Genomic DNA, 23,609 nt, shown 5'->3' with positions numbered 1-23,609 from the left:
ACCCTCTGATAACATCAGGTCTGTGTTCCCTCGACTTCCCCTTCCTAAAGTCCACAATCCATTCCCTGGTTGCACTGAGTGACATTGAGTACAAGGTTGTTGTACAATATCTTTCAACTAACTGGTCTATCACACTCCTATATGCCACCTTATCACCATCTAAGTTTCTACCAAAAACAGCTGTGTCATCAGAAAAGACTAACTCATTTCTAATCATTCAGTTAATCTTCCCTTCTCATTTTGCATGTTTTTGACACTTAACAATTCCTCATCTCACAAAATCAGAATAATTACTTTGGTACAACCCAGTTTCAAGTCCTGATGCAGAGTTCCAACCCAAAATGTCAATAATGCTTTCTCCCCACAACATACACAAAATGCTGGAGGAACTCAGCAGGCCAGGCAGCATCTATGAAAAAGAATACAGTTGATGTTTCTCTCTCACCTTATCTTCTTTCCTGCCTAACACCTCCCTCTGCTCCCCCTCCCCTTTTCTTTTTCCCATGCCTTCTGTTCTCTCCAGCCTTGTATATCTTTCACTAATCAACTTCCCAGCTCTTTATTTCACCCCTTCCCCCTTCCGGTTTCACCTGTCACCCTGTGTTTTTTCCTCCCCTCCCCCCATCTTCTAGCTCTGACCCCTCATCTTTTTTTCCTGTCCTCATGAAGGGTCTCAGCCCAAAGTGATGCTACCTGGCCTGCTGAGTTCCTCTAGAATTTTGCGTGTGGCTTGTATTTCCAACGTCTGCAGATTTTCTCTTGTTTGTGATTGAAATTCCTGTCCACTGAGTTCTTCCAACAAATTACATGTTGCTCCAGATTCAAGCATCTGCAGTCTCTTGTGTCTCCATCACTTTTTTTAGCTCCAAAAACTGGATTTGTAAATTTTCTGATCTGTAGATTCAAATACACCCAAGATATACTCATCTGGTGTAGTCAGAATAATAACCTAGTATAAGTTCACAGTTACAGTTACCCCGAATACATATGAGATGCAGAACCCTCTAACTCTGATCTGGCATGCTTGTGGCTTTTCATTCTGATGCATCAATTTATTCTGGTAATATTTGTGTTTGACTCAGCCAGTGAAAAGAAGATTGAAGCATCCATATACTTCGAGCATGACAGTTGTCTATTAAGGTATAAAGCATTGTGTATGTTCAGTGATCAGCCTTGACTGCAAAATCTCTAATAATTTGGAATCTGAACCACAGTCTGCAATTACAGTAAATCCTTCCTTCACTAACTGGCTCACAGCCCCACATGGAAGAATCATTTTCAATTTAATGAGTGACTGTTTGCAATACTGAACAGGAGTTGGTGCTGAATAACAGAGATAGGATGGAGTAAAATATTTTAGAAAAAAGCAGCACCAAAGGTTCTGCTAATATTCACAAGGGTACAGGGCTGCTACTGTAGAATGCTGCACCCTGGATTCCGTGCATTTAATGGCAAAGTTGCTTTGCAGCTTTTATATCACAATGCTGGTGGAACGCAGCAGGCCAGGAAGCATCTATAGTGAGAAGCACTGTCGACGTTTCGGGCCGAGACTCTTCATCAGGACTAACTGAAAGGAAAGATAGTAAGAGATTTGAAAGTAGGAGGGGCAGGGGAAAATGCAAAAATGATAGGAGAAGACCGGAGGGGGTGGGATGAAGCTAAGAGCCGGAAAGGTGATTGGCGAAAGGGATACAGAGCTGGAGAAGGGAAAAGATCATGAGACGGGAGGCCCTGGGAGAAAGAAAGGGGGGGAGGGGAACACCAGATGGAGATGGAGAACAGGCAGAGTGATGGGCAGAAAGAGAGAAAAAAAGGGATGGGGATAAAAACTAAATATAACAGGGATGGGGTAAGGAGGGGAGGAGGGGCATTAACGGAAGTTAGAGAAGTCAATGTTCATGCCATCAGGTTGGAGGCTACAAAGATTCAGACTGCTTCAAATGTTGGCTAAAACACTGGAAATATCAACAATAGTCCACTCAAATATTTATGATGTGGGATGAGGCCATTCAGACCATCATGTCCATGCTAGCACATTCAATCTGTCCCCATTTCTGCCATCCTCACATTCTTCTAAATTAATAAATTATCATTCTAAGTTTCTCATCTGAATGTTGAATCTAAACCTGATAGCTTTGATTTGAGCATAGGGAAAGTGATGCGTTCAACTAACACACTAATGTTCTGCCTACTCACTTGATATTTGATAGCACATAGCCAATGTCTGCATATCATCATTAGGCAGATAAATCAGTAGAATCATGTACTGTTGGACCTCATTGCTTAAAGTTGGATGCACAGCAGAAAGGAGAGATGTATTTCAGCTAGGACAGATGCTAGTAGTGTACAGGAATCTGATATGGAAACAGTGGCAGTGAATGGGCCCTTTGTGTCTATTTAGCAAGTAGGAGGGAGACTGAAAATCTGGGTGAGTGATGCCACAGCAACAACCTCTCACTCATTGTCAGCAAGACCAAGGAGCTGATTGTTGACTGCAGGAGGAGAAATTTGGAGGTCCATGAGCTAGTCCTCACTGAGGGATCATAGGTGAAGAGGGTCAACAGCTCTAAATTTCTTGGTGCTATCATCTCAAAGGATCTGACCTGGTTCCAGAATATAAGTGCTATTACAAAGAAGGCGTGGCAGTACCTTCTATATTCTTAGAAGTTTGCATAGATTCGGCACTCAACTTCACTTGCCCTATCATTGAAACGTTCCCACAAACTACAAACTCATTTTCAAGGACTCTTAATCTCAGGATCTCGCTAGTTATTGCTTGTTTATTTATTAGTTTTTTTAAAATTATATTTTCAGTTTGCTGTCTTCTGCACATCAGTTTTAATCTTCTGTGCAGTGTTTCATTGATTCTGTTGTGGTTCTATGTATTTATTGTGAATGCCCACAAGAAAATGAATCTCTGGATTGTATATGGTAACATATATGTACGTTGACAATAAATTTACTTTGAACTTTGAACTATGCATGTTTCTCATTGTGCTGGGTATGTTGGTGGAGGGAGACAGGGTGAACTCCAAGCATGCTCTGAAGATAAATGGGGAATTAGCTCAAATGGTAGAGCGCTCGCTTAGCATGCGAGAGGTAGTGGGATCGATGCCCGCATTCTCCAATGTTTTCATAGAGGTACAAACTAGAGAAGAGTTGGATCTCCTGTTAGGGAATGAAATAGGTCAGGTGACGGAGGTATGTGTTGGGGAGCACTTTGAGTCCAGTGATCACAATGCCATTAGTTTCAATATAATTATGGAGAAGGATAAGACTAGACCCAGGGTTAAGATTTTTGATTGGAGAAAGGCTAACTTTGAGATGTGAAAGGATTTAAAAGGAGTGGATCGGGACATTTTGTTTTATGGGAAGGATGTAATAGAGAAATGGAGGTAATTTAAAGGTGAAATTTTGAGGGTACAGAATCTTTATGTTCCTGTTAGGTTGAAAGGAAAGGTTAAAAGTTTGAGAGAGCCATGGTTTTCAAGGGATATTGGAAACTTGGTTCAGAAAAAGAGAGATCTACAATGTATAGGCAGCTTGGAGTAAATGAGGTTCTCGAGGAATATAAAGAATGTAAAAAGAATCTTAAGAAAGAAATTAGAAAAGCTAAAAGAAGATACGAGGTTGTTTTGGCAAGTAAGGTGAAAATAAATCCGAAGGGTTTCTACAGTTATATTAATAGCAAAAGGATAGTGAGGGATAAAATTGGTCCCTTAGAGAATCAGAGTGGACAGCTATATGTGGAACCAAAAGAGATGGGGGAGAGTCTGAACAATTTCTTTTCTTCTGTATTCACTAAGGAGAAGGATATTGAATTGTGTAAGGTAACGGAAACAAGTAGGGAAGTTATGGAAACTATGAGGATTAAAGAGTAGGAAGTACTGACACTTTTAAGGAATAGAAAAGTAGATATATCTCTGGATCCTGACAGGATATTCCCTAGGACCTTGAAGGAAGTTAGTGTAGAAATAGGAGGGGCTCTGACAGAAATATTTCAAATATCATTAGAAAGGGGATGGTGCCGGAGGATTGGCATATTGCTCATGTGGTTCCATTGTTTAAAAAGGTTTCTAAGAGTAAACCTAGCAATTATAGGCCTGTAAGTTTAACGTCAGTGGTGGGTAAACTAATGGAAAGTATTCTTAGAGATGGTATATATAATTATCTGGTTAGGCAGGGTCTGATTAAGGACAGTGAACATGGATTTCTGCATGGAAGATCATGTTTGACAAATCTTATTGAATTTTTTGAAGAAGTTACGAGTAAAGTTGACAAGGGTAAAGTAGTGGATGTTGTCTATATGGACTTCAGTAAGGGCTTTGTCAAGGTTCCGCATGGAAGGTTAGTTAGGAAGGTTCAATCGTTAGGTATTAATATTGAAGTAGTAAAACGCATTCAACAGTGGCTGGATGGGAGATGTGTTTGTCAGGTTGGAGGCTGGTGACTAGTGGTGTGCCTCAGGGATCTGTACTAGGTCCAATGTTATTTGTCATATACATTAATGATTTGGATGATGGGGTGGTAAAATGGATTAATAAGTATGCAGATGATATTAAGACAGGTGGCGTTGTAGATAATGAAGTAGATTTTCAAAGCTTGCAGAGAGATTTAGCCCAATTAGAAGAGTGGGCTGAAAGATGGCAGATGGAGTTTAATGCTGATAAGTGTGAGGTGCTACATTTTGGTACGAATAATCAAAATAAGACATACATGGTAAATGGTACAGCATTGAAGAATGCAGTAGAACAGAGTGATCTAGGAATAATGGTGCATAGTCCCCTGAAGGTGGAATCTCATGTGAATAGGGTGGTGAAGAAACCTTTTGGTATGCTGGCCTTTATAAATCAGAGCATTGAGTATAGGAGTTGGGATGTAATGTTAAAATTGTACAAGGCATTGCTAAGGCCGAATTTGGAGTGTTGTGTACAGTTCTGGTCACCGAATTATAGGAAAGATATCAACAAAATAGAGAGAGCACAGAGAAGATTTTCTAGAATGTTACCTGGGTTTCAGCACCTAAATTGCAGAGAAAGGTTGAACAAGTTAGGTCTTTATTCTTTGGAGCGTAGAAGGTTGAGGGAGGACTTGATAGAGGTATTTAAAATTATGAGGGGGATAGATAGAGTTGACGTAGTTAGGCTTTTTCCATTGAGAGTAGGGGAGATTCAAACACGCAAGGACATGATTTGAGAGTTAAGGGGCAAAAGTTTAGGGGTAACACGAATGGGAATTTCTTTACTCAGAGAGTGGTAACTATGTGGAATGAGCTTCTGTAGAAGTGGTAAAAGCAGGTACGGTATTGTCATTTAAAAAAAAATTGGATAGGTATATGGACAGGAAAGGAATGGAGGGTTATGAGCTGAGTGCAGGTGGTGGGACTAGGTGAGAGAAGCATTCGGCACAAACTAGAAAGGCTGAGATGGCCTGTTTCCATGCTGTAATTGTTATATGGTTATATAATGGGAGCTAATATGCTCACTGTCTAATGCCAGGCTTAAAGTCTGAAAGTCTGAATGAACCGCACAGGGTGTCTACAGTCAAGATCAATGAATAAATCCCACTTCTTCCTGACTGGACAGCATTACCCAATCATCAAATTCCCCTTCAATCAAAAGCTATTGATCAAAATAGATACTTAACATTCATATGCTTTCACAGTGATGTTTATTACTATGGCCATGACCACCAGTGCATCTGTGACTACTGGAGATGCCTCTCTTCTTATAACTAGCTCTGAGTCTCTTTCTGAATTCCTCCTCACATTACTCCTTACACAAGTGAACTGTTTATGGTGTGAGCATCTGTTTGTGAACTCATTCCTCACACACATTTTCCATTTGATTGTGGACACCCAAGAACAGCAATCTGGCAGTCACCGCAGGAATACATTAGAAGGAGAAATGTTATCAAACTGAATTACAGCACAGGTCACAGCTGAAATTAGTGCTAACACCTTTTTATCATGACTGCAGCACTTTGCCAGTGGTAAACTTGCCGATTATCACATTTGTAGAGTGCTGATTTTGGAGAATGGCACCAGCTGAAGCCATCTACTGTGGTACGAGCACCAAGACGTAAAGGAAGACAAGCGAGAGTGGGCCACTCTGCCCCCCCCCCCCCCACCTTCTCCTGCTCCACCATTCTATAAGATTACAGGTCCTTCCAGGTTATGTCAGGGTCCAGTTCCTGAAAGCTCAGTTTGCAAGTAGGAATACCGCTGTAGCCTGAGTTGCCACATGGCAGAAGATGCCAGCAGCCTTGTAGACGAGAGCACATCCACATGGCTGGATTCCCAAATGGTCATTTGTATGTATAGAAAGTACATAATTCAGCATTTGTAATCTGAAGGGGCCATCTTGTGGTTGATCTTTTCCCTTAGTATCACTTACTGGCACTGACCCCATTTCCCTTGAATCAAGTAATATGTAAAATTTTATCTATCACTGTCTTCAAAATACTTTAGATTGAGCAGGCTCAATCCTCTTGGGCAAACAGTTCTAAAGATCTACCACCCTCGTGAAGAAATGTATTTAACAACAAATGACCATAACTAACATTTCCGCTGGCTCAGTGGCCTAGAAGGGTGGATAGACAGCAGTAATGTGCTGACTTCAAATTCTCCTTTTTGCATCACACTTCCCTCTTAGTGCCAACGTCCTTCTGACCTACAAGGGTGAGGGGCACAAACATTTGTGACATACAGCTCCATGACACCAGTCATGATTAGACCCTTGCCTGGTTTTAAAGCCACAGCTTTCCCCTTGCTCAGGTCCGAGATGCTGAGCCGTCAGAATGCCAAGAAGAAGACACCCCATTACTGATGCCCACAGCAGCATGGATATTACTGCTCTTCACTTGGTGGAGAGCAGATTAAATGAGCAGATTGCAGGTCCTCTGTTGCCCATGCTTGGAATCATTGTGTCAATCTCCTCATGTCCTGTCTGTCTAGAGTTTGAGCACATTTCCTCTGATCACATGGATTTCCCACAGGTGATCCAGTGTCTTCCCATCTCCCTAAAACATGCTTGTTCTACAGTTAATTAGCCACTGTAAATTGCCCATAGTGTGGGTAGTTGGTAGAGTCTGAAGGAAAGATAATATTTGCATTAGTGTAGATGGGTACTGATGATCTGCAAAGACTAGATGGACCAAAAGGCCTGTTTCTATGTTGTATGATTCTCTGACTCGATAATGCTTCTACTTCAGTTGGTCTCTGATGCATTAATGTTGCCCAATAAATAATTTACCAAGCCTCTCCAGTGCACAGTCGTAGTCATCTGTGGCTCAGCTAGCAACTTTCTCATCTCCGAGTTAAAATTCTTTGGGAATCCAGTCTCAATCTAGGGTTGAATATGCAGATCCAGGCAGAATTATTACTGCAGCATCAAGGACAAGTTGCACCATCAACAATACTATCCTTGAGATGAGATGTTAAAAAAAACATGTCTCCCCTCTCAGTTCAGTACAGAAAACCTCACCGCATGATTTCAAAGAACAGCAAGAATTATCTCCTAATATACAGGGTAATTTTCTTCCTTCACTGGTCACATGGGTGCAATTGGGCAGCGTGGTCTCTTTGGGCAGGAAGGGGCTGTTAATGTGCTACATCTCTAAATAAAATAAAATAAGATAGAACTAAGACACAATGACTATGGTCATCTCCATGTAGAGTTTGTGGGAGCTAGCTTGCACATCAGTTACCTAATTTCAACAGCTAGCTACACAACAAAAATGCCTTAAAATAACTTGTGATTCCTGAAACAGAAGTGACAAACACCGTATAAATGAATTCTTAAGTTATTGCATTCTTCATGACAGTTATAAGATTAGCAAGAAGTTTTAAAGACTTGTTACTATAATAAAACTGTACATGGCCAAGAACTATTGCTCCAGAACAAAGAGAGCTGAGATGTAGGTTGACCGGGCATTGAAGACTGATAAAGTTTTTAAATGCAAATGAAAATTTTAGAGCATAAAAACTAGGATACAATGATGAGTCAGCATTATGTCTTAATAAGATTACCTTGAGAATATGGTGTGCAATACTGGATTCCATGCTATCAAAACTACAAAGAGTTTTGAGAGGTCACAAGATGGACTCACCAGGTTTCTGGGTTGTTATAGATTCATGGAATCACAGAGCATGGAAACAGACTCTCTGACTGACTTAATCCATGCCAACCATTGAGCACTTATGTATTTACACTAATCCAATTTTTACAGATGGCTGTATCACCACCTGGTATGGGAATTGCAAGGCATCTGACCCTGCAACGGAGTGTGAGGACTGTTGAGAAATTCACTGGGTCACTCCCCCTCTCATCCAGGACATATACCAGTGACTCTGCATTTGCAATGCCCTCAGTATTGTCAACGACCTCTCCCATTTGTCCCACAATCTCTTTAACCTCCTACTGTCAGGCAGAAGATACTACAGAATAACAACTGAGTACTGAAGTCTGGTGCTGATCAACTGACTGGAGCATTCACTGAATATCTTTAACCTCTCACTTTGGCAGTTTGAGGTTCCCACTTGCGTCAAGCAGCATTTAATTATACCGGTGCCTAGGAAGAACAACAAAGTTTCCTGATCCACCGGGTGGATTGGACTGCTGATTCAAAGAGGGAAAAAGTTGGGGGCCCGTGTTTCATGATAAACTCTTCATAGAGCTTGGACATAGTGGTATTGTTGTGCTCTTGGTGCGCTGGAATGTCCAATGATCAAGCGCTATCCATTCTACTTTCCGATAGAGTTCGCTTTTGTGGTCCAGACCTCAGTTTACATATCATCAAAGGCTGATGTCAACCAAGCACTCGATGTACTGAGTACCACGAGTAGCAAGCAAGAAATAGCCTCCCCTGATGGCTTTCAAATCATTGCCAGAGACTTCACTCAAGCTTGCCTGAAGATATCTCTGCCCATTTATCATCAACATATAACCTGCAGAAAATTCATGGGGCCACAACACACTCAATCACTGCTACACAACCATAAGGAATGTCTACCATCACATCCAAAGACCACATTTCGGGAAATCTGATCATCTGTTTGTCCTCTTCCTGCCTGCATAGCTAAAGAGCAGGGGTCCAGAGGTCAGAACAACAAACAGGTTGCAGAGGAGGTATTATGGAACTGTTTTGAGTCATTGAATTTGGCCAGGAACTCATCAGAGGATCTGAATGAATATGCCATAAAGTCACTCATGGTGGATGACTGTTCCTCCACAAAATCATTTAGAGTCTTCCTCAACCAGAAGTCATGGATGAACCAGGAGATCTACCATATGCTGAGGGCCAGATCAGTGATGTTCAGGTCTGGCTATGAAGTAATACGCAAGAGGGTCAGCTATGAACACCAGAAAGCCATCTCATATGCAAAGTTGAAATTCCAGACTAAACTGGAATCAACGAAGTATATTCAAGAGCAGTGGCAGAACTTGAATGCTATCACCTCCTACAAAGCATAACTAAGAGATGTATGTGACAACAAGGTTTCACTCCCAGATGAGCTCAATGTCTTTTATGCTCATTTTAGCAACACAACATGGAGGCAACTTCATGAACTCCCACAGCCTGTGAGGATCCTGTGATTTCAGTCCAGGAGGCCAATATGAGCAGATCACATCACCCACATCAAGAGGGCGAACCCACAGAAAATATCTGGCACAGCTGGAGTACTTGGCTGAGTACTGAAGACTTGTGCTGATCAACTGACTGGAGCATTCACTGATACATTTAACCTCTCGCTTTGCCAGTCTGAGGTACCCACTTGCTTCACGCAACATTTAATTATACAGGTGCCTAAGAAGAAGTTGGTAACCTGCCTCAATGTCTATCATCCAGTAGCACTTACGTCCACTGTGATGAAGTTCTTGAAAGACTGGTGATGAAACATATCAAATCCTGCCTGAGGAGTGACGTAGATCCACTCCAAGTTGTCTACTGACGCAACAGATCAACAGCAGATCCCATCTTATTGGCCCTTCATTCAACCCTGGAACATCTGGATGGTAAAGGGGTATATATCAGGATGTTATTCATTGACCACAGCTCGGCATTCAAGCCAATCATACCCTTAAAACTAACCAATAAGCTCTAAGACATAGGACTTGATACCTTCTTGTGCAACAGGATCCTTAATTTCCTCACTTGCCGGACACCAGCCAGTTCAAATTGGCAACAAAGTCTCCTCCACAATCACCATCAGCACAGGGCCTCAAGACTGTGTGTTTAGCTTCCTGTTCTACTCACTTTATGCTTACAACTATGAGGATAAGTGCAGCTCCACTGCCACATTTAAATTGCTGATGGCATCACTGTCATAGAACAAGTCAAAGGTAATGATGAATCAGCATATAGGAGGGAGATTGAACATCTGGCTGAGTGGTGCCACAGCAACAACTTTCACTCACTGTCAGCAAGATCAAAGAGCTGATTATTGAGGAGGAGGACACAGGAGCTCCGTGAGCCAGTCCTCATCAGGGGATCAGAGCTGGAGACAGTCAGCAACTTTCAATTCCTCAACGTTATAACTTCAGAGGATTTATCCTGGGCCAAGCATGTAAGCTCCATTACAAAGAAGGGCACGGCAGTGCCTCTGCTTTCTTAGAAGTTAGCGAAGAATTGGTACGTTATCTAAAATTTGGACAAGTTTCTATAGATGTGAGGTGGTAAGTATACTGACTCGTTGCATTGTGGCCTAATATGAAACCAGCAATGCCCTTTAACAGAAAAGCCTACAAAAAGCAGTGGATACAGCCCAGTCCATCACAAGTAAAGCCCTCCCCATCACTGAACACATCTACAAGGAGCCCTGTCACAGGAAAGTAGCATCCATCATCAAGGACTGCCACCATACGGGTCATGCTCTCTTCTTGCTACTGCCTCCTAGAAAGAGATACACGAGTCTCAGGACTCACGCCACAAGGATCAGGACCAGTTATTAGCCCTCAACCATCAATCTCTTGAATGAGAGGACAAGAAATCATCCCCACATCATATTGTTCCCACAACCTATCGATTCATGTTCTTGATGTTTATTTATTAAGTGTTATTATTCTATTTGCTTCTCTTTGTATTTTCTTTGTATTTGTTGTCCTTTGCGCACTGGTTGTTTGTCCATCTTCTTATGCGCAGTTTTTCATTGTTAATGCCCACAAGAAAGTGAATCTCATGGTATACTATGCTGATGTATACTTTGATATTAAACTTACTTTGAATTTTGAAATTTATTTTGAACTTTCTGAAAAGAGATTGATGTTAGCCTAAAAATAATGAGATGTCAACCTGTGAAACTAAAACACAGGATAATGCACTTGTAGCATGAAATAATCAGTTGGCATCTGATGTATCAGATTAAGGCTTTGTCATCCTATAAATCACATCATGGATGTTGGTGGTCTTTCTGAGAGCTAATGGGAAAAGAGGGCTCTAATAAAATCCATGTCGACAAAGTATTACCTGTGAGGGCTAAGTAAATGACTGAAATATTCACAACCAAGTTCAGCCTGAAATGTGGCAGATGACCCTTCTCAGTCCACTCCTGAGATTCAAATTGTTAGAGAAGCCACTTTCAGTCAATTCATCCTATGGATTCACTTTCAAGAATTCTTCATCTCAATTTTCTCAATTTGTTATTTTTTTATTTATTAACATTATATTGTTTATTTTTCTTTTTGTATTTGCATGGTTTGTTGTCTTCCTCACATTGGTGTGTGTGGTTTTTCATTAATTTCTTTGTATTTACTGTGAAGACCCTCAAGAAAATGAACCTCAGTGTAGTATATGGTGACGCATATGTACTTTGAACCTTGAATTATGAGGAAGACATGACAGCAGCTATATTTCATTAGGAGTTTGAGGAGATTTGGTATATCACCAAAGACTCTCACAAATTTCTACAGCTATATTGTGGAGAGCATTCTGACTGGTAGTAACTCTATCTGCAATGGAGGGGCCATGCACAGGATTGGGAAAAAGCTGCAGATGGTTGCAACCTCAGCCAGTTCCATCAGGGGCACCAGCCTCCCAGCCTCAGAAAGGCATCATCTATCATTAAGGACCCTCATCAGCATGGAAATGCTTCCTTCTTATTACTGCTATTAAGGGAGGTGGTACAGGAACCAGAAGACACACACTCAATGTTTTAGGAATAGATTCTACTCCTCTGCCATCAGAACAATGAATACTATCTCACTATACTTGCTCCCTTTTTTGCACTACTAATTTAATATATATATAATTGTAATTTATGGTATTTTATGTATTGCATTGTAATGCTGCTGCAAAACTACAAATTTCTTAACATATGTCAATGATATGAAACCTGCTTCTGATTCTGATCCTGATTCTGGATCTATCCAAAGCATACAGACAATTGAAAATGGAAGAGCTCGAACTGGCAAGATTAACACATTAATGTTCACTTCAACTCCAACCATCTGAGATTTCAACTAACCTAGGTCTATAGGATTAAAATAATTTGTTTTTGCATTAAATGCCTAATCTGTTCATTTAGTTTGCCCCGTACCTTTTACCTTTCCAGTGTAAACTGAAGTGACCAAGACTGATCCCACCAGTAATTGAATATTGTGTCACAGCCCTTTTGGATAACTGTTTAATTGTTACTCTGCAATCTAGATAAATCATGTCATGCTGTCAGGTAGGTTCTGGACAGATGACACAGATAGAAGTGTGCATCTGATAATTAACCATTATAATTTCATATTTTAAGATTTGGGCATTGCTACCAAGACAAGCATTTATTGGCCACCCCTAACCAACTGACCTTGGGAAGTACATGACAGATTCCTTAAATTACTGTGGTCCTGGTATTGGCTAGGAATTTCCTGTGGTTAAACCCAGAAAATATTAGGATATTTTTCCAAGTCAGGGTAGTTAACAACTTGGAGGTGATCCTGCATTTGGCCGCGTTCCTATGCACTCGCTCTTTTCTATTCCTGGAGGTGTTAGATTCAGAAGTTGTTGTAGTAACCTGAGGAAATAATTGGGGTGCATTTTGTAGGTGGTATGCACCTCACTTGCACTGTGAGCTAATGGCAGAGACAAATGTGTGTTTTGGATGGTGGATAAAATGCCAAACAAATGGACTTGTTTAATATGGTTGGATCCGGGCTCCTTGAGGATTGCTGCCACCGCAGTCATCAGGCAAGTATCCTTCCTTTAGCTGGAATGCCACTGCCAGAGTGACAAGAATTATTTAACCTTACCCACCCAGGAGGAGAAATGGAAGACCTGGTGTAATTTGGGTTCACAATGACACATCATTCCAGAATTACACTCAATCCCAAAAGACCATGCCAATGTAATCTTTACATGATGTAACAACAGGGAAATGCTATTTGTGAATAAAATATGAAATTATAAAAAGCTATTTATTTTATTTTATTTAGAGACACAGCACAATGAGCCATGCTGTCCAGCAACCCTTGCCTAATCACAGGACAATTTACAATGACGAATTAACCTACTAACCTGTACATCTTGGACTGCGGGAGGAAACTGAACCACATGGAGGAAATCGATATTCTCATTGTGAGAACATAAAAACTCCTTAAAGATCCCTCCAGAATTGAACTCTGAACTCCAATGCCCAAAGCTGTAATAGTGTCACGCTACCCACTACACTACCCCCGCCCCACCCCTGCGAACTTCCTGCACTTAATGGAAACTTAATTTGATCTTAGTAACAGCTTAGTTCACATGGTTACACTTAATTCCATGTCCTATAGATAATTACAGTCAGTTATTGTAAGAAAATTCCTAGTCCAGAAAAATTCAGTGTTTTCCTCACACTGCGAGGGTGAGGAAAGTGGGTTTGTGAGGGTGGAGGTGTCCATTATGATAACAGACAATGCATAATCATAAGGAATTGAGGAAAGATGTGAGTCAAGCTCTGCAGGGACGGGGAGCACAACCTAGTTATTGACAGCTCAACAAGTAGTATCTGAGGCTGAGATTAAATCTCTCAAGTGGATTAGTTGCCTTCATAAATTCACATCCAAACACACTTGAGAAGAAAGATGACGAAAGATATGAAGCTTTAACTTCCTTGGACCTCATTCCTCTGATAGTTCAACACTCCCAAATTAACTTTAAAAGGTATTTGGATAAGTACAGGGATAGGAAAGGTCAAGAGGAGTATGGACTAAAATGGGCAAATTGGACTAGCTGACATGGGCACCTTGGTCAGCATAAAGGAGCAGGATTAACGGGCCTCTTTCCGTGCTGTGTAACTCTATGACTCTATCACTGTCTTTTTCAACAGATACTTCCAATGTATGTTCGGATGTTTCTATTCATAATACAAAATTGACAATGCAGAGGTAGGGATTGGGGTGTGATAAGGTACAGCGTAGGTAGATACAGTAGATGATTACTTTATTGCTTGCAAATCTAATTCCAGTTGCAACTGAGTCTTTCATGGTGCACCAGAAAGCTGTGTGCTTATGCCCCTGCACTACTTGCTGTACACTTGTGACTGTGTGGCTGGGTGCAATATTCAAGTTTGCTGAATATATTAAATCTATATATACATCTCAAGGTCTGAAATGGAAACATCAATGCCCTTGAGTAGAAAATTCTACAAAAGGTGATGGATACAGCCAGACTATCATGGGTAAAGCTCTCCCCACCATTGAGCACATCACAGGAAATGTTGCTGTAAAGCAGCATTCATCATCTGTGACCCCCACCACACAGGACATGCTCTCATCTCACTGCTGCCATCAGGAAGAAAGTACAGGAGCCTCAGGACTCACACCACCAGGCCTAGGAACAGTTATTACCATTCAACAATCTGGCGCTTGAACCAAAGGGTTGTTATGGTAATTATTCTATTATGTATGGCTGCAAGAAAATGAATCTGATGGTGACATATATGTACTTTGATAATAAATTCACTTCGAAGTTTATAAAATTAGCAGCAGGATACAATTCATCACACTTGCTTCAGCCAGAATCATTATGTTTACAAAACATTCATATTTTTCAGAGATTTGGTTTCTCTATTAACAATGCATGGGGAGAAAAGAAGTTGGTACGACCATTATTAGAGCAAGAATGAAATAGGTGGTGCTGTTGTTTCAAACACCTACCTCACTGGCTTCACTCAACACCTCAAGAATACTGTTGAGTAGGTCGATACAGTACTTCAGCTCCTGGCGTTGATCGTCCTTCTCCACTAACAGGCTCTTCAGCTCATCAGTGATCATGGGGAGCAGTACATCCCGGCACTCTGAAAAAAGAAGTTTGAAGCCACACTCTGAGAACTGACAAGTGTAATAAGACTCAACAGCTTGAGGATGTGATTACACAACTGGAAATAAGTATTGATAATCAGTGGAACTGTTAACAAAACTGTTGGTTGGAGTTTATTTTTACTACAGCTTTCAGAAGTTGGGCATCACATGCATTGCTTTTAAACTGAGTGTTTGCTCGAGCATTTTGATTCATATAACTGGACAAGTCCTTTGACCCAATATGCCCATTTCATCCAAGATTCCTACCTCATTAAGTCCATATCCCTCTAAACGGTTCCTATCCATGTACATCCAAATGCCTTTTAAATGTTATAATTATCTGCACCCCCTCCACTTCCTCTGTCAAATCATTCAGCTTCTGGGTGAAGAATCTGCCCTCAGATCCCCTTTAAATTTTTCCTCTTTCTAAGTTAAGTCTCTAGTTTTAAAATCCACTACCTTGGGAAAAAGGTTAGGGCTATCTACTCCAGCTATGCTGCTCGTAATTTTATAAACCTCTATAAAGCCACCTCTCAGCTTCCTTCACTCCAGGGTGATCAGTCCCAGCCTACTCACTCGCCTGGACACATACAAGTCCTGCAGTGATGGCAGACTGCAGCCAATGACTTATGTTGCTAACCTGACAATTGTTGTAGTTTTTGTATATTGCTAGAGGATGCTTGTACCTGAAGATTTTGTTTTTCAATAATACTCCCTAAGGCCTGGTCATTCACTGTGTCTGTCCTGCCCTGGTTTAACTTCCCACACTTCATCACTTCACACTTGTCCAAGTTAATCTCCATCTGCCATTCCCTTGCCCCCTTTCCCATTTGACCGAGGTCCTGTTGTAACCTTAAACAACATCCTTTGTCACCAATTTTGTTGTCATCTGCATTATTAATCATGCTATTTATATTCTCTTCCAATTCCTTAATTTGTATGAAGGACAGTGAAGGACCTGGCACCAATCCCTGTGACGTATGGGGACATTTGGAAGTCACATATCATCCGGATCAGATAAAGATAATGTATTTCCATTCCTGAACCACATTGCTGAAGCTGAAAGAATTCTATTAAATCCTTCAAGGCATATCCACTGAAATGACCACTCAGGGATGTCAACTTGCACTAGCTGTTCTTACAGTTAGCCCACCGTCAATTTCTCAAGAGGAATAAGAACATAAGACACAGGAGCAGAATTAGGCCATTCAGCCCATCAAGTCTGCTCCACCATTCCATCATGGCTGATCCCGGATCCCACTCAACAGCATACACCTGCCATCTTGCCATAACCTTTGATGCCCTAACTGATCAGGAAACTATCAATTTTTGTTTTAAATATATCCATGGTCTTGGCCTCCATAGCTGTATGTGGCAGGGCATCCACAGATTCACTACTCTCTGGCTAAAAAAAAATTCTCCTTACCTCTGTTCTAAAGGGTCACCCCTCAGTTTAGAGGCTGTGCCCTCCAGTTCTGGATAGCCCCACCACAGGAAATACCCTCTCCCATCCACCTTATCTAGTCCTTTCTATACTGTATTTGGTAGCTTTCAATGAGATTCCTCTGCATTCTTCAAAATTCAGATGAGTACAAGCTGCCAAATGCTCCTCATATGTTAACTCCATCATTCCAGGAATCATCCTCGTGAACCTTCTCTGGACTGTCTCCAAAGGCAACATATCCTTTCTGAGATATGGGGTCCAAAACTGTTGAGGAGACTCCATGCACAGCTTAACTAGTGTCTTATAAAGCCTCAGCATTATCTTTTTTATATTCTACTCCCATTGAAACGAATTCCAACATTGCATTTGCCTTCTTACCAATGACTCATCCTGTAAATTAACCTTCTGGGAGTCTTGCACAAGGACTGCTAAGCTAAGTTCCCTCTAAGCTGTGCATGTGTGTGTGCACGCACACATTTTCCAACCAGTGCACAAAGGAAATTAATGTGCGCACAAAAGGTTAGTTACCTAAAAAATGTAGTAAGTAATAATTATAATATTGAAAATAATCTTTTAGCTAACTGTTTCTGTTAACTAATTAGTCAGTTTTTCAAATACCACAATGCACGTCACTAATTTACCTCACCTCACCTTTCCTGTTCCGGTTTGTACAGCTGCGTCACAGCGGACAGTGTTCATATCATAAAGTTTACTAAGCTCTGTTTCAAATCCTGTAGATAGCTTACTAAGTTTTTATTGAAAAAATTATTGATTCACTATGTCGAATTCAAAAGAAGCGAAGGGCATGTAGCGCAAAAGAACTGCAAATTTGTTTACAGTTTTGCTAAGTCAACAACGTGAAGAAAACATCATAGTAAATACAAATTCGCTGTTGACTTTTATAAATAGTCTTTGTGTTCATTTAGAAGAAAGGTTTCCTGAAGATGAGGTATAACTTGTGATTTCTCCGCAATCACAGATTGTGACTTCACATTTGGTGATGAACAAGTTAATAGTTAATGCCTTATGTCTAAAATATCATGATTTTCTAGCTGAAAATACTGTAATAGTCAGACAGCTTAATTATTTCAAATTTTCCATGCAAGAAAAAATTAAATCCAAACTGATTTTAAACTTTGCTCAAATGGTGGCATTTGTACTTCAAAATGAACAGTTTTATAACCTTGAACAGTTGATGGACATTAGGGGAAACTTTCTTGCGTCTAGTATGGACTGTGAGTGAGGTTTTAGCCTAATGAATGATCTCCAAAACAAGCTGAGAAACCACTTAGGTGAATGTCATTTGGATATATTAACGAGAATCAAAAGCTATCAATTGGATGGAAATTCTATTAGTCTAGATAGAGATTACAAAGAATGGGTAAATGCCTAAGACAGGAGAGAGTAAAAATAACTCAGTGACTTAAATATGTATATTATTTTGTTGTTATTCTATTTGAAATATTTTGTAAACCTACATAAACTCTGCCATGTGTGCATTCAGTGCGTACATACTTTTGTCACAGGAAAAACATTTGCACAACATAAAATTTTTGCACACACTGACTACTAAAAATTAGAGGGAACATTACTCCTAAGTCCCTTTGCTCCTCCGATGTTTAAATTTTCTCCCCATTTGGAAATAATTTGCACTTTTGTTCCTTTTACCAAAGTGCATTATCATATATTTCCCAACACTGAATTGCATCTGCCACTTTATTGCCCATTCTTCCAATTTGTCTAAGTCCTACTGCAATCACATTGCTTCCCTAGCACTACCTGCCCTCCATTTATCTTCCTATCATCCTATCTAAATCTAAATCTAAATCTAAATCTTCCTATCTAAATCATTAACAAACAATGTGAAAAGAAGCGGTTCCAATACTGACACCACTCGTCACTGGCAGCCAACCAGAAAAAACCCCTTTATTCTCATTCACTGCCTGTCAGCCATTCCTCTATCCATGCCAGTATCTTCCCTGTTATGCCACGGGCTTTTATCTTGTTAAGCAGCCTCATTTGTGGCACCTTATCTAATGCCTTCTGAAAATTTTTGTATTTGACATCCACTGCCTCTCTTTTGTCCACCCTACATGTTACTTCCTTGAAAATGTCTAAAAGATTTGTCAGGCAAGATTTCCCTTTACTGAAACTATGCTGACTTTCATGTATTTTACCATTAGTCTTCAACTACCTCAAAACTTCACCCTTAATAATGGACCCCAATACTTTCCCAACCACTGTGGTTAGGCTAACTGGCCTATAATTTCCTTTTTTTTGGCCTTCCTCCCTTCCTCCTCCAACAGTGGAGTGATGTTTGCAGTTTTCCTGTCCTCCAGAACCATGCCAGAATGAATTGATTCTTGGAAGATCATGACCAATGCCTCTGTTATCTCTTCAGCAACCTCTTTCGGCACTTTGGGATGTAGTCCATCTGGTCCAGGTGACTTATCCACCTTAAGATCTTTCAGTTCCCCTAGCACTTTTTCCTTTCTAATAGCAATGGCACTCATGGACTTCTGGCACACTGCTAGTGCCTTCCACAGTGAAGACAGATGCAAAGTACTCATTAAATTCATCTGATATTTCTTTGTCCCCCATTACTACCACAACAGTATCATTTTCCAGTGGTCCAATATTAACTCTCACCTCACTTTTACTCTTTATATAACTGAAAAACCTTTTGGAATCCTGCTTTATATTATTGGCTAGTTTGCCCTTGTATTTCATCTTTTCCCTTCTTACGGCTTTTTTAGTTCCCTTTTGTTGGTTTTTTAAAACTTCACAATCATCTACTTCCCACTCACTTTTGCTATGTTATATACCCTTTCCGTGGCTTTTATGCAGTCATTAACTTCCCTTGTCAGTCATGGTTGCCTATCTTTTTGAGAACTTCTTCTGTGGGACAGATCTATCCTGTGCCTTGTGAACTATCACCTGAAACTTCAGATATCCTGACATATGCATCAGTCCTAGAAGTGCTGGGCTACAAAATGAAATATAGTGGAGAGTATACACCCCCCCCCCCCCGAGACAATGATTGAATGATTGGAAGCCAAGATGAAAACCACAAGGTTGGAAGTTAGCAGACCAACTGAGCTGAAGAAAGGTGTGAAGACTTACCTTGGTGAATAAATGCAGTCTTCTCCAAAGAACCCAGAACAGTATTTGAACAGTTCCAGACTAACAACATGCCAGTACATGAACCAAGCAAAGCAGCAAATGAGGAGATTGGAAGAGCATATGGGAGAAACAACACCAGTGGCCAATGGCTGAAAAATTCCTACAACCAAACCGCTGCAATCGCCCAGAGGAACAACCAGTCACCATCACAGCAGGAGATGTCCAGCAACAGGGAGCAAGTCTGAAGAGCTGGACATCACTAAAAACTAACAGCATTACATACATGACTGGCTGCTCAAATAAGCCAGCTGCTTGTAGCCAGCTCCCATTCTGACCGGCTCAAGGAAGGACAGGACTTATAATGAAGGATCCTCACAAAGGATCAACACCATCAAACTGCAGGCCTGTAAACTGCAACAGCCTGGAAGCTCCTATCAGGCATAATAGCCACCAAGCTGAAGGACCTGTGTGTAAATTCCTGAGCTCTGCTTAGCCGGGGATTGACTGAGGCTTCTAGCACCTATTACTGATAGACAAAGCAGTCATGCAAGACTCCAAGCACAGCCTGCCTTGACTACCAGAAAGCACATGACTCAATGCCCCAACCATGGCTCCTGGAATGCCTGTCTCTGTACAAGGCCAACAAGACATAAAAGACCTTCATCAAGAACTCAGTGGGCTGTTGGAGGACATTGCTAGAAGTTAGCTCAAAACCAATAGCACAAGTAACCATCAGATGTGGAATATACTAGGGGGATGCACTCTCCCCACTGCTGATCTGCATAGGCTTGAACCCCTCAGCCAGCTCATCTCAGAGAGTGGACATGGGTACAGGTTCAGGAGAGGAGTGACCATCAGCCACCTCCTGTACATGGATGGCATCAAGCTGTATGCCAGAAATGAAGCGACATTGACTCACTAATCCACTTGTCAAGGGTGTACAGCAGAGACATCGAAATGTCACTTGGACTGGAAAAGTGCAGCTAGATGGTAGAGAAAAGAGGCAAACTCATCAAGTCTGAAGGAGTCAAGTTACCTGAAGGGCACACATCATTTATACAGGACAGATACAAATACTTGGGGACCCTGCAGGTGCATGGCAGCCACGATGAGGACACAAGGCTGCATCATTCAAGTACCTCCAAAGAATGAGACAAGTCCTAAATGTCCAGCCAATGTAATCTGGGTGGTGACAGGAGCACTTGGAGCTGTGACATCTGCACTGGTAGAGTGGCTCCAACAAATCCCAGGAACAACATCTGAGACTTCAGTCCAGAAGAGAGCACAACAAGGACCAGCAAGGATACTGAGCCGAACCCTCAAGCTTCCAACCCTCTTGTAAAGGTCCTGAGATTGAGGGAAGATATACATACACACCATCCATCTTGATTCTCATGACAGTTTTAAGTAAGTTACATCAATAAGTTAGTAAGTACAACCAATCAACCAGAATTTCTTATCTTAGCTGAATGGCCAAAGATGGCAGCTGGTGGATGCAATAGTTGGCCTTTGCACTTGAGCCAATGAGAAGAAAATGTCCCATGTTTCCTGTCCCTCATCATTATTCAGAAGCAGCACCAAAGAAAGTGAATGCAGAAGAGAGGACTAATCTTTCAGGCAATGTTGAATTGGTCTTTGACACTTGGAACTGTAGACAACAATGATCACTTTTGTTGCATTCAAGGTATCTCCCTTGGAGTTTCTGGACAATCATCTTCAAGGAGAGAATTAGCAATTTCATGGTCAACTGATTAAGATTTCTCAGAAAGGCTGATCAACACAATGTGAGAATGTGGTTGATATCTTTAGAAAATCTACCAACATTTTCCAGAGATGGTGATGAGTATCTTCAGTGGAGGACGATAAGTAGTCTCAGGACAGCTGGGTTCATATGTTATGCCGAGGCTGACCAACAGCTTCAAAGTTGATTGGCTTCAGCAGAAAATAAAAAACATCTTCAATCAACATTTTCAGGAGAGGCTAGTTAACACTGTAAGGGAGATGGCTAACATATTCAAGAGAACTCTGAATAGAAGCTTCATGAACAAAGGGTTACTATGCTCACAGGACAGAAATCAACATGTTCAGAGTGAAATAGCAAAAACATTTGGGAAAGAACAGGTTATGGAAAAGGGTTAAACTCCAGGAAAAGATGATCAACATCTTCAAGGAGAGTCAGTCAACACATTCAGGTTTAGTGAGTAAATAGGCTCAACAAAGAGGAGGAGAGAAAGCTAAAAGTTTCATTCTCACTGGAATCTGGGACAGAGATGTGTTGTTAAAATCACACTATTTGAGAAAATAGTACACCCTTCAAAGTAAACTCACTTAGACTGAGTAATACAACAAAAATAACACATGAATCATGCACAGGTGATGCACGTACAACAGAAAAACAAATAATCAGTACAAAGGAAAAGGAGAAGTGTTATGTATGATCACAAGCTGCAAAAGCTGGTGGCCTTTTCAGCCACAAAGGGCATCACAATAGACTTGGTCTTGACCTTGACTTTGTCATCAGGCAGAGCCAATTCCAAGGCTTCTGCAAGTGAGTCATCAAACATACAAGTCTCTAACTAACATGCTAAATGGTCATTCTAACCATCAAAACTTTACATTTTTGGATTTCTAATGGATTCCAAAGCAAAGTTGGATCCTGCTGAAATATCCAAAGGTTTACCTGGAATTGGCTCTCAGATACACCACAGATTAAATCTGCTAGAGCTTCATGGACCGCCCTGATTTCATAGACAAGCCAAAAAAGAAAAAAAGAAAGGGAAAGACGAGATGTCTTTCTTAAAAGTTAGTTTGGTTTTATTCATTTTTATTTATTTATTTATTATATTATTTATAAGTGTCTTTGTCTTTCTGTATGCTTGATACTTTCCGCCTTTCAGTTTTTAAATATCTTTGAATGCCACAGACATTCATTGTCTTCACAACTTTGAAAGCATGTGAAACTGGGTGAGAGCTTAGTCAGCCATTGAATCTTCCAGGGCAATTTGGGAATAGGGGTTTAGGCATCTGTTGTTGGAGACTAGGCATCTGTTGTTGGAGACCAGGCACCACTCAGGACACACCACTGCAGTCCAAGATGCCAACCACATCTGGAGCTGGTCAGTGTAGCTCAAGACTACCATATGTGGTGATTGCAAATAGGATGCAAATCCAGGTAAGATCCAGCCCATTTCGTTTTAAACAAGAGATATTACAGATCCCACTGATATATCTCTGAATGAAAAACCATCACAGCCAGCAATTCCATTAACACAGTGAAACTTGTGAACTCACACAGGCTACATATGAGGCCATGAAACATCCTATTTCATTCACCCTCTACCACAGCTCTCAATGTAGTTATTATACATTAATATCATTGCATTACTCAATGCATTACTGCAGACATTCAAAATGCAAGCTGAAAAGTCAACAAGCTGAAGTGTTAACCAATTATTGTCCATTTTGAGGGAAAGGAGGAATAGAATTGCTACTTTACAAGAGCAGAAGGGTGGAGATGCACCTCCACCAAAGGAGGTGTAAGGCACTCCTTCCCACTGCTAGCCTGCAGGTCACCCATGGAAAAGGTTTAGCTCCTGGTTAGCCACCCCCCCTGCCCCCCGCTGATCAGGGTCATGCGAAGCCATTGCAGCAGGTGGTGGATGGTCATATGAGCAGCTGATGCACATAACAGGTCCTGGTTGTCGGGCTACATATAATCTCTGAAGAATATTGTCAATGGCTGGAGTCATCCATCTTGTAAAGACACTGCCCAGAAG

The 23,609-nt window shown here is 41.0% G+C and overlaps 1 protein-coding gene and 1 non-coding gene across 2 annotated transcripts in view; one reads left to right on the top strand and one right to left on the bottom strand.

The window, feature by feature from the left end:
• The window catches only part of LOC132405303 (dedicator of cytokinesis protein 2-like), a 640,537-nt gene that overhangs the window by 357,865 nt on the left and 259,063 nt on the right, over positions 1-23,609 (bottom strand). Inside the window, exon 26 of the mRNA XM_059989997.1 lies at positions 15,123-15,262. Within this exon, the coding sequence (XP_059845980.1) occupies positions 15,123-15,262 (140 nt within the window). The remainder of the gene's footprint in view (positions 1-15,122; positions 15,263-23,609) is intronic.
• On the top strand, positions 3,055-3,127 carry trnaa-agc (transfer RNA alanine (anticodon AGC)). The gene has a single exon. It is a non-coding gene; the product is annotated as a tRNA-Ala (tRNA).

This window comes from Hypanus sabinus, chromosome 15 (assembly GCF_030144855.1).
Source record: "Hypanus sabinus isolate sHypSab1 chromosome 15, sHypSab1.hap1, whole genome shotgun sequence".
NCBI lineage: Eukaryota > Metazoa > Chordata > Chondrichthyes > Myliobatiformes > Dasyatidae > Hypanus > Hypanus sabinus.
Note: the sequence above shows the minus strand (reverse complement) of the source record. Positions and strands in the feature narration are given on the sequence as shown.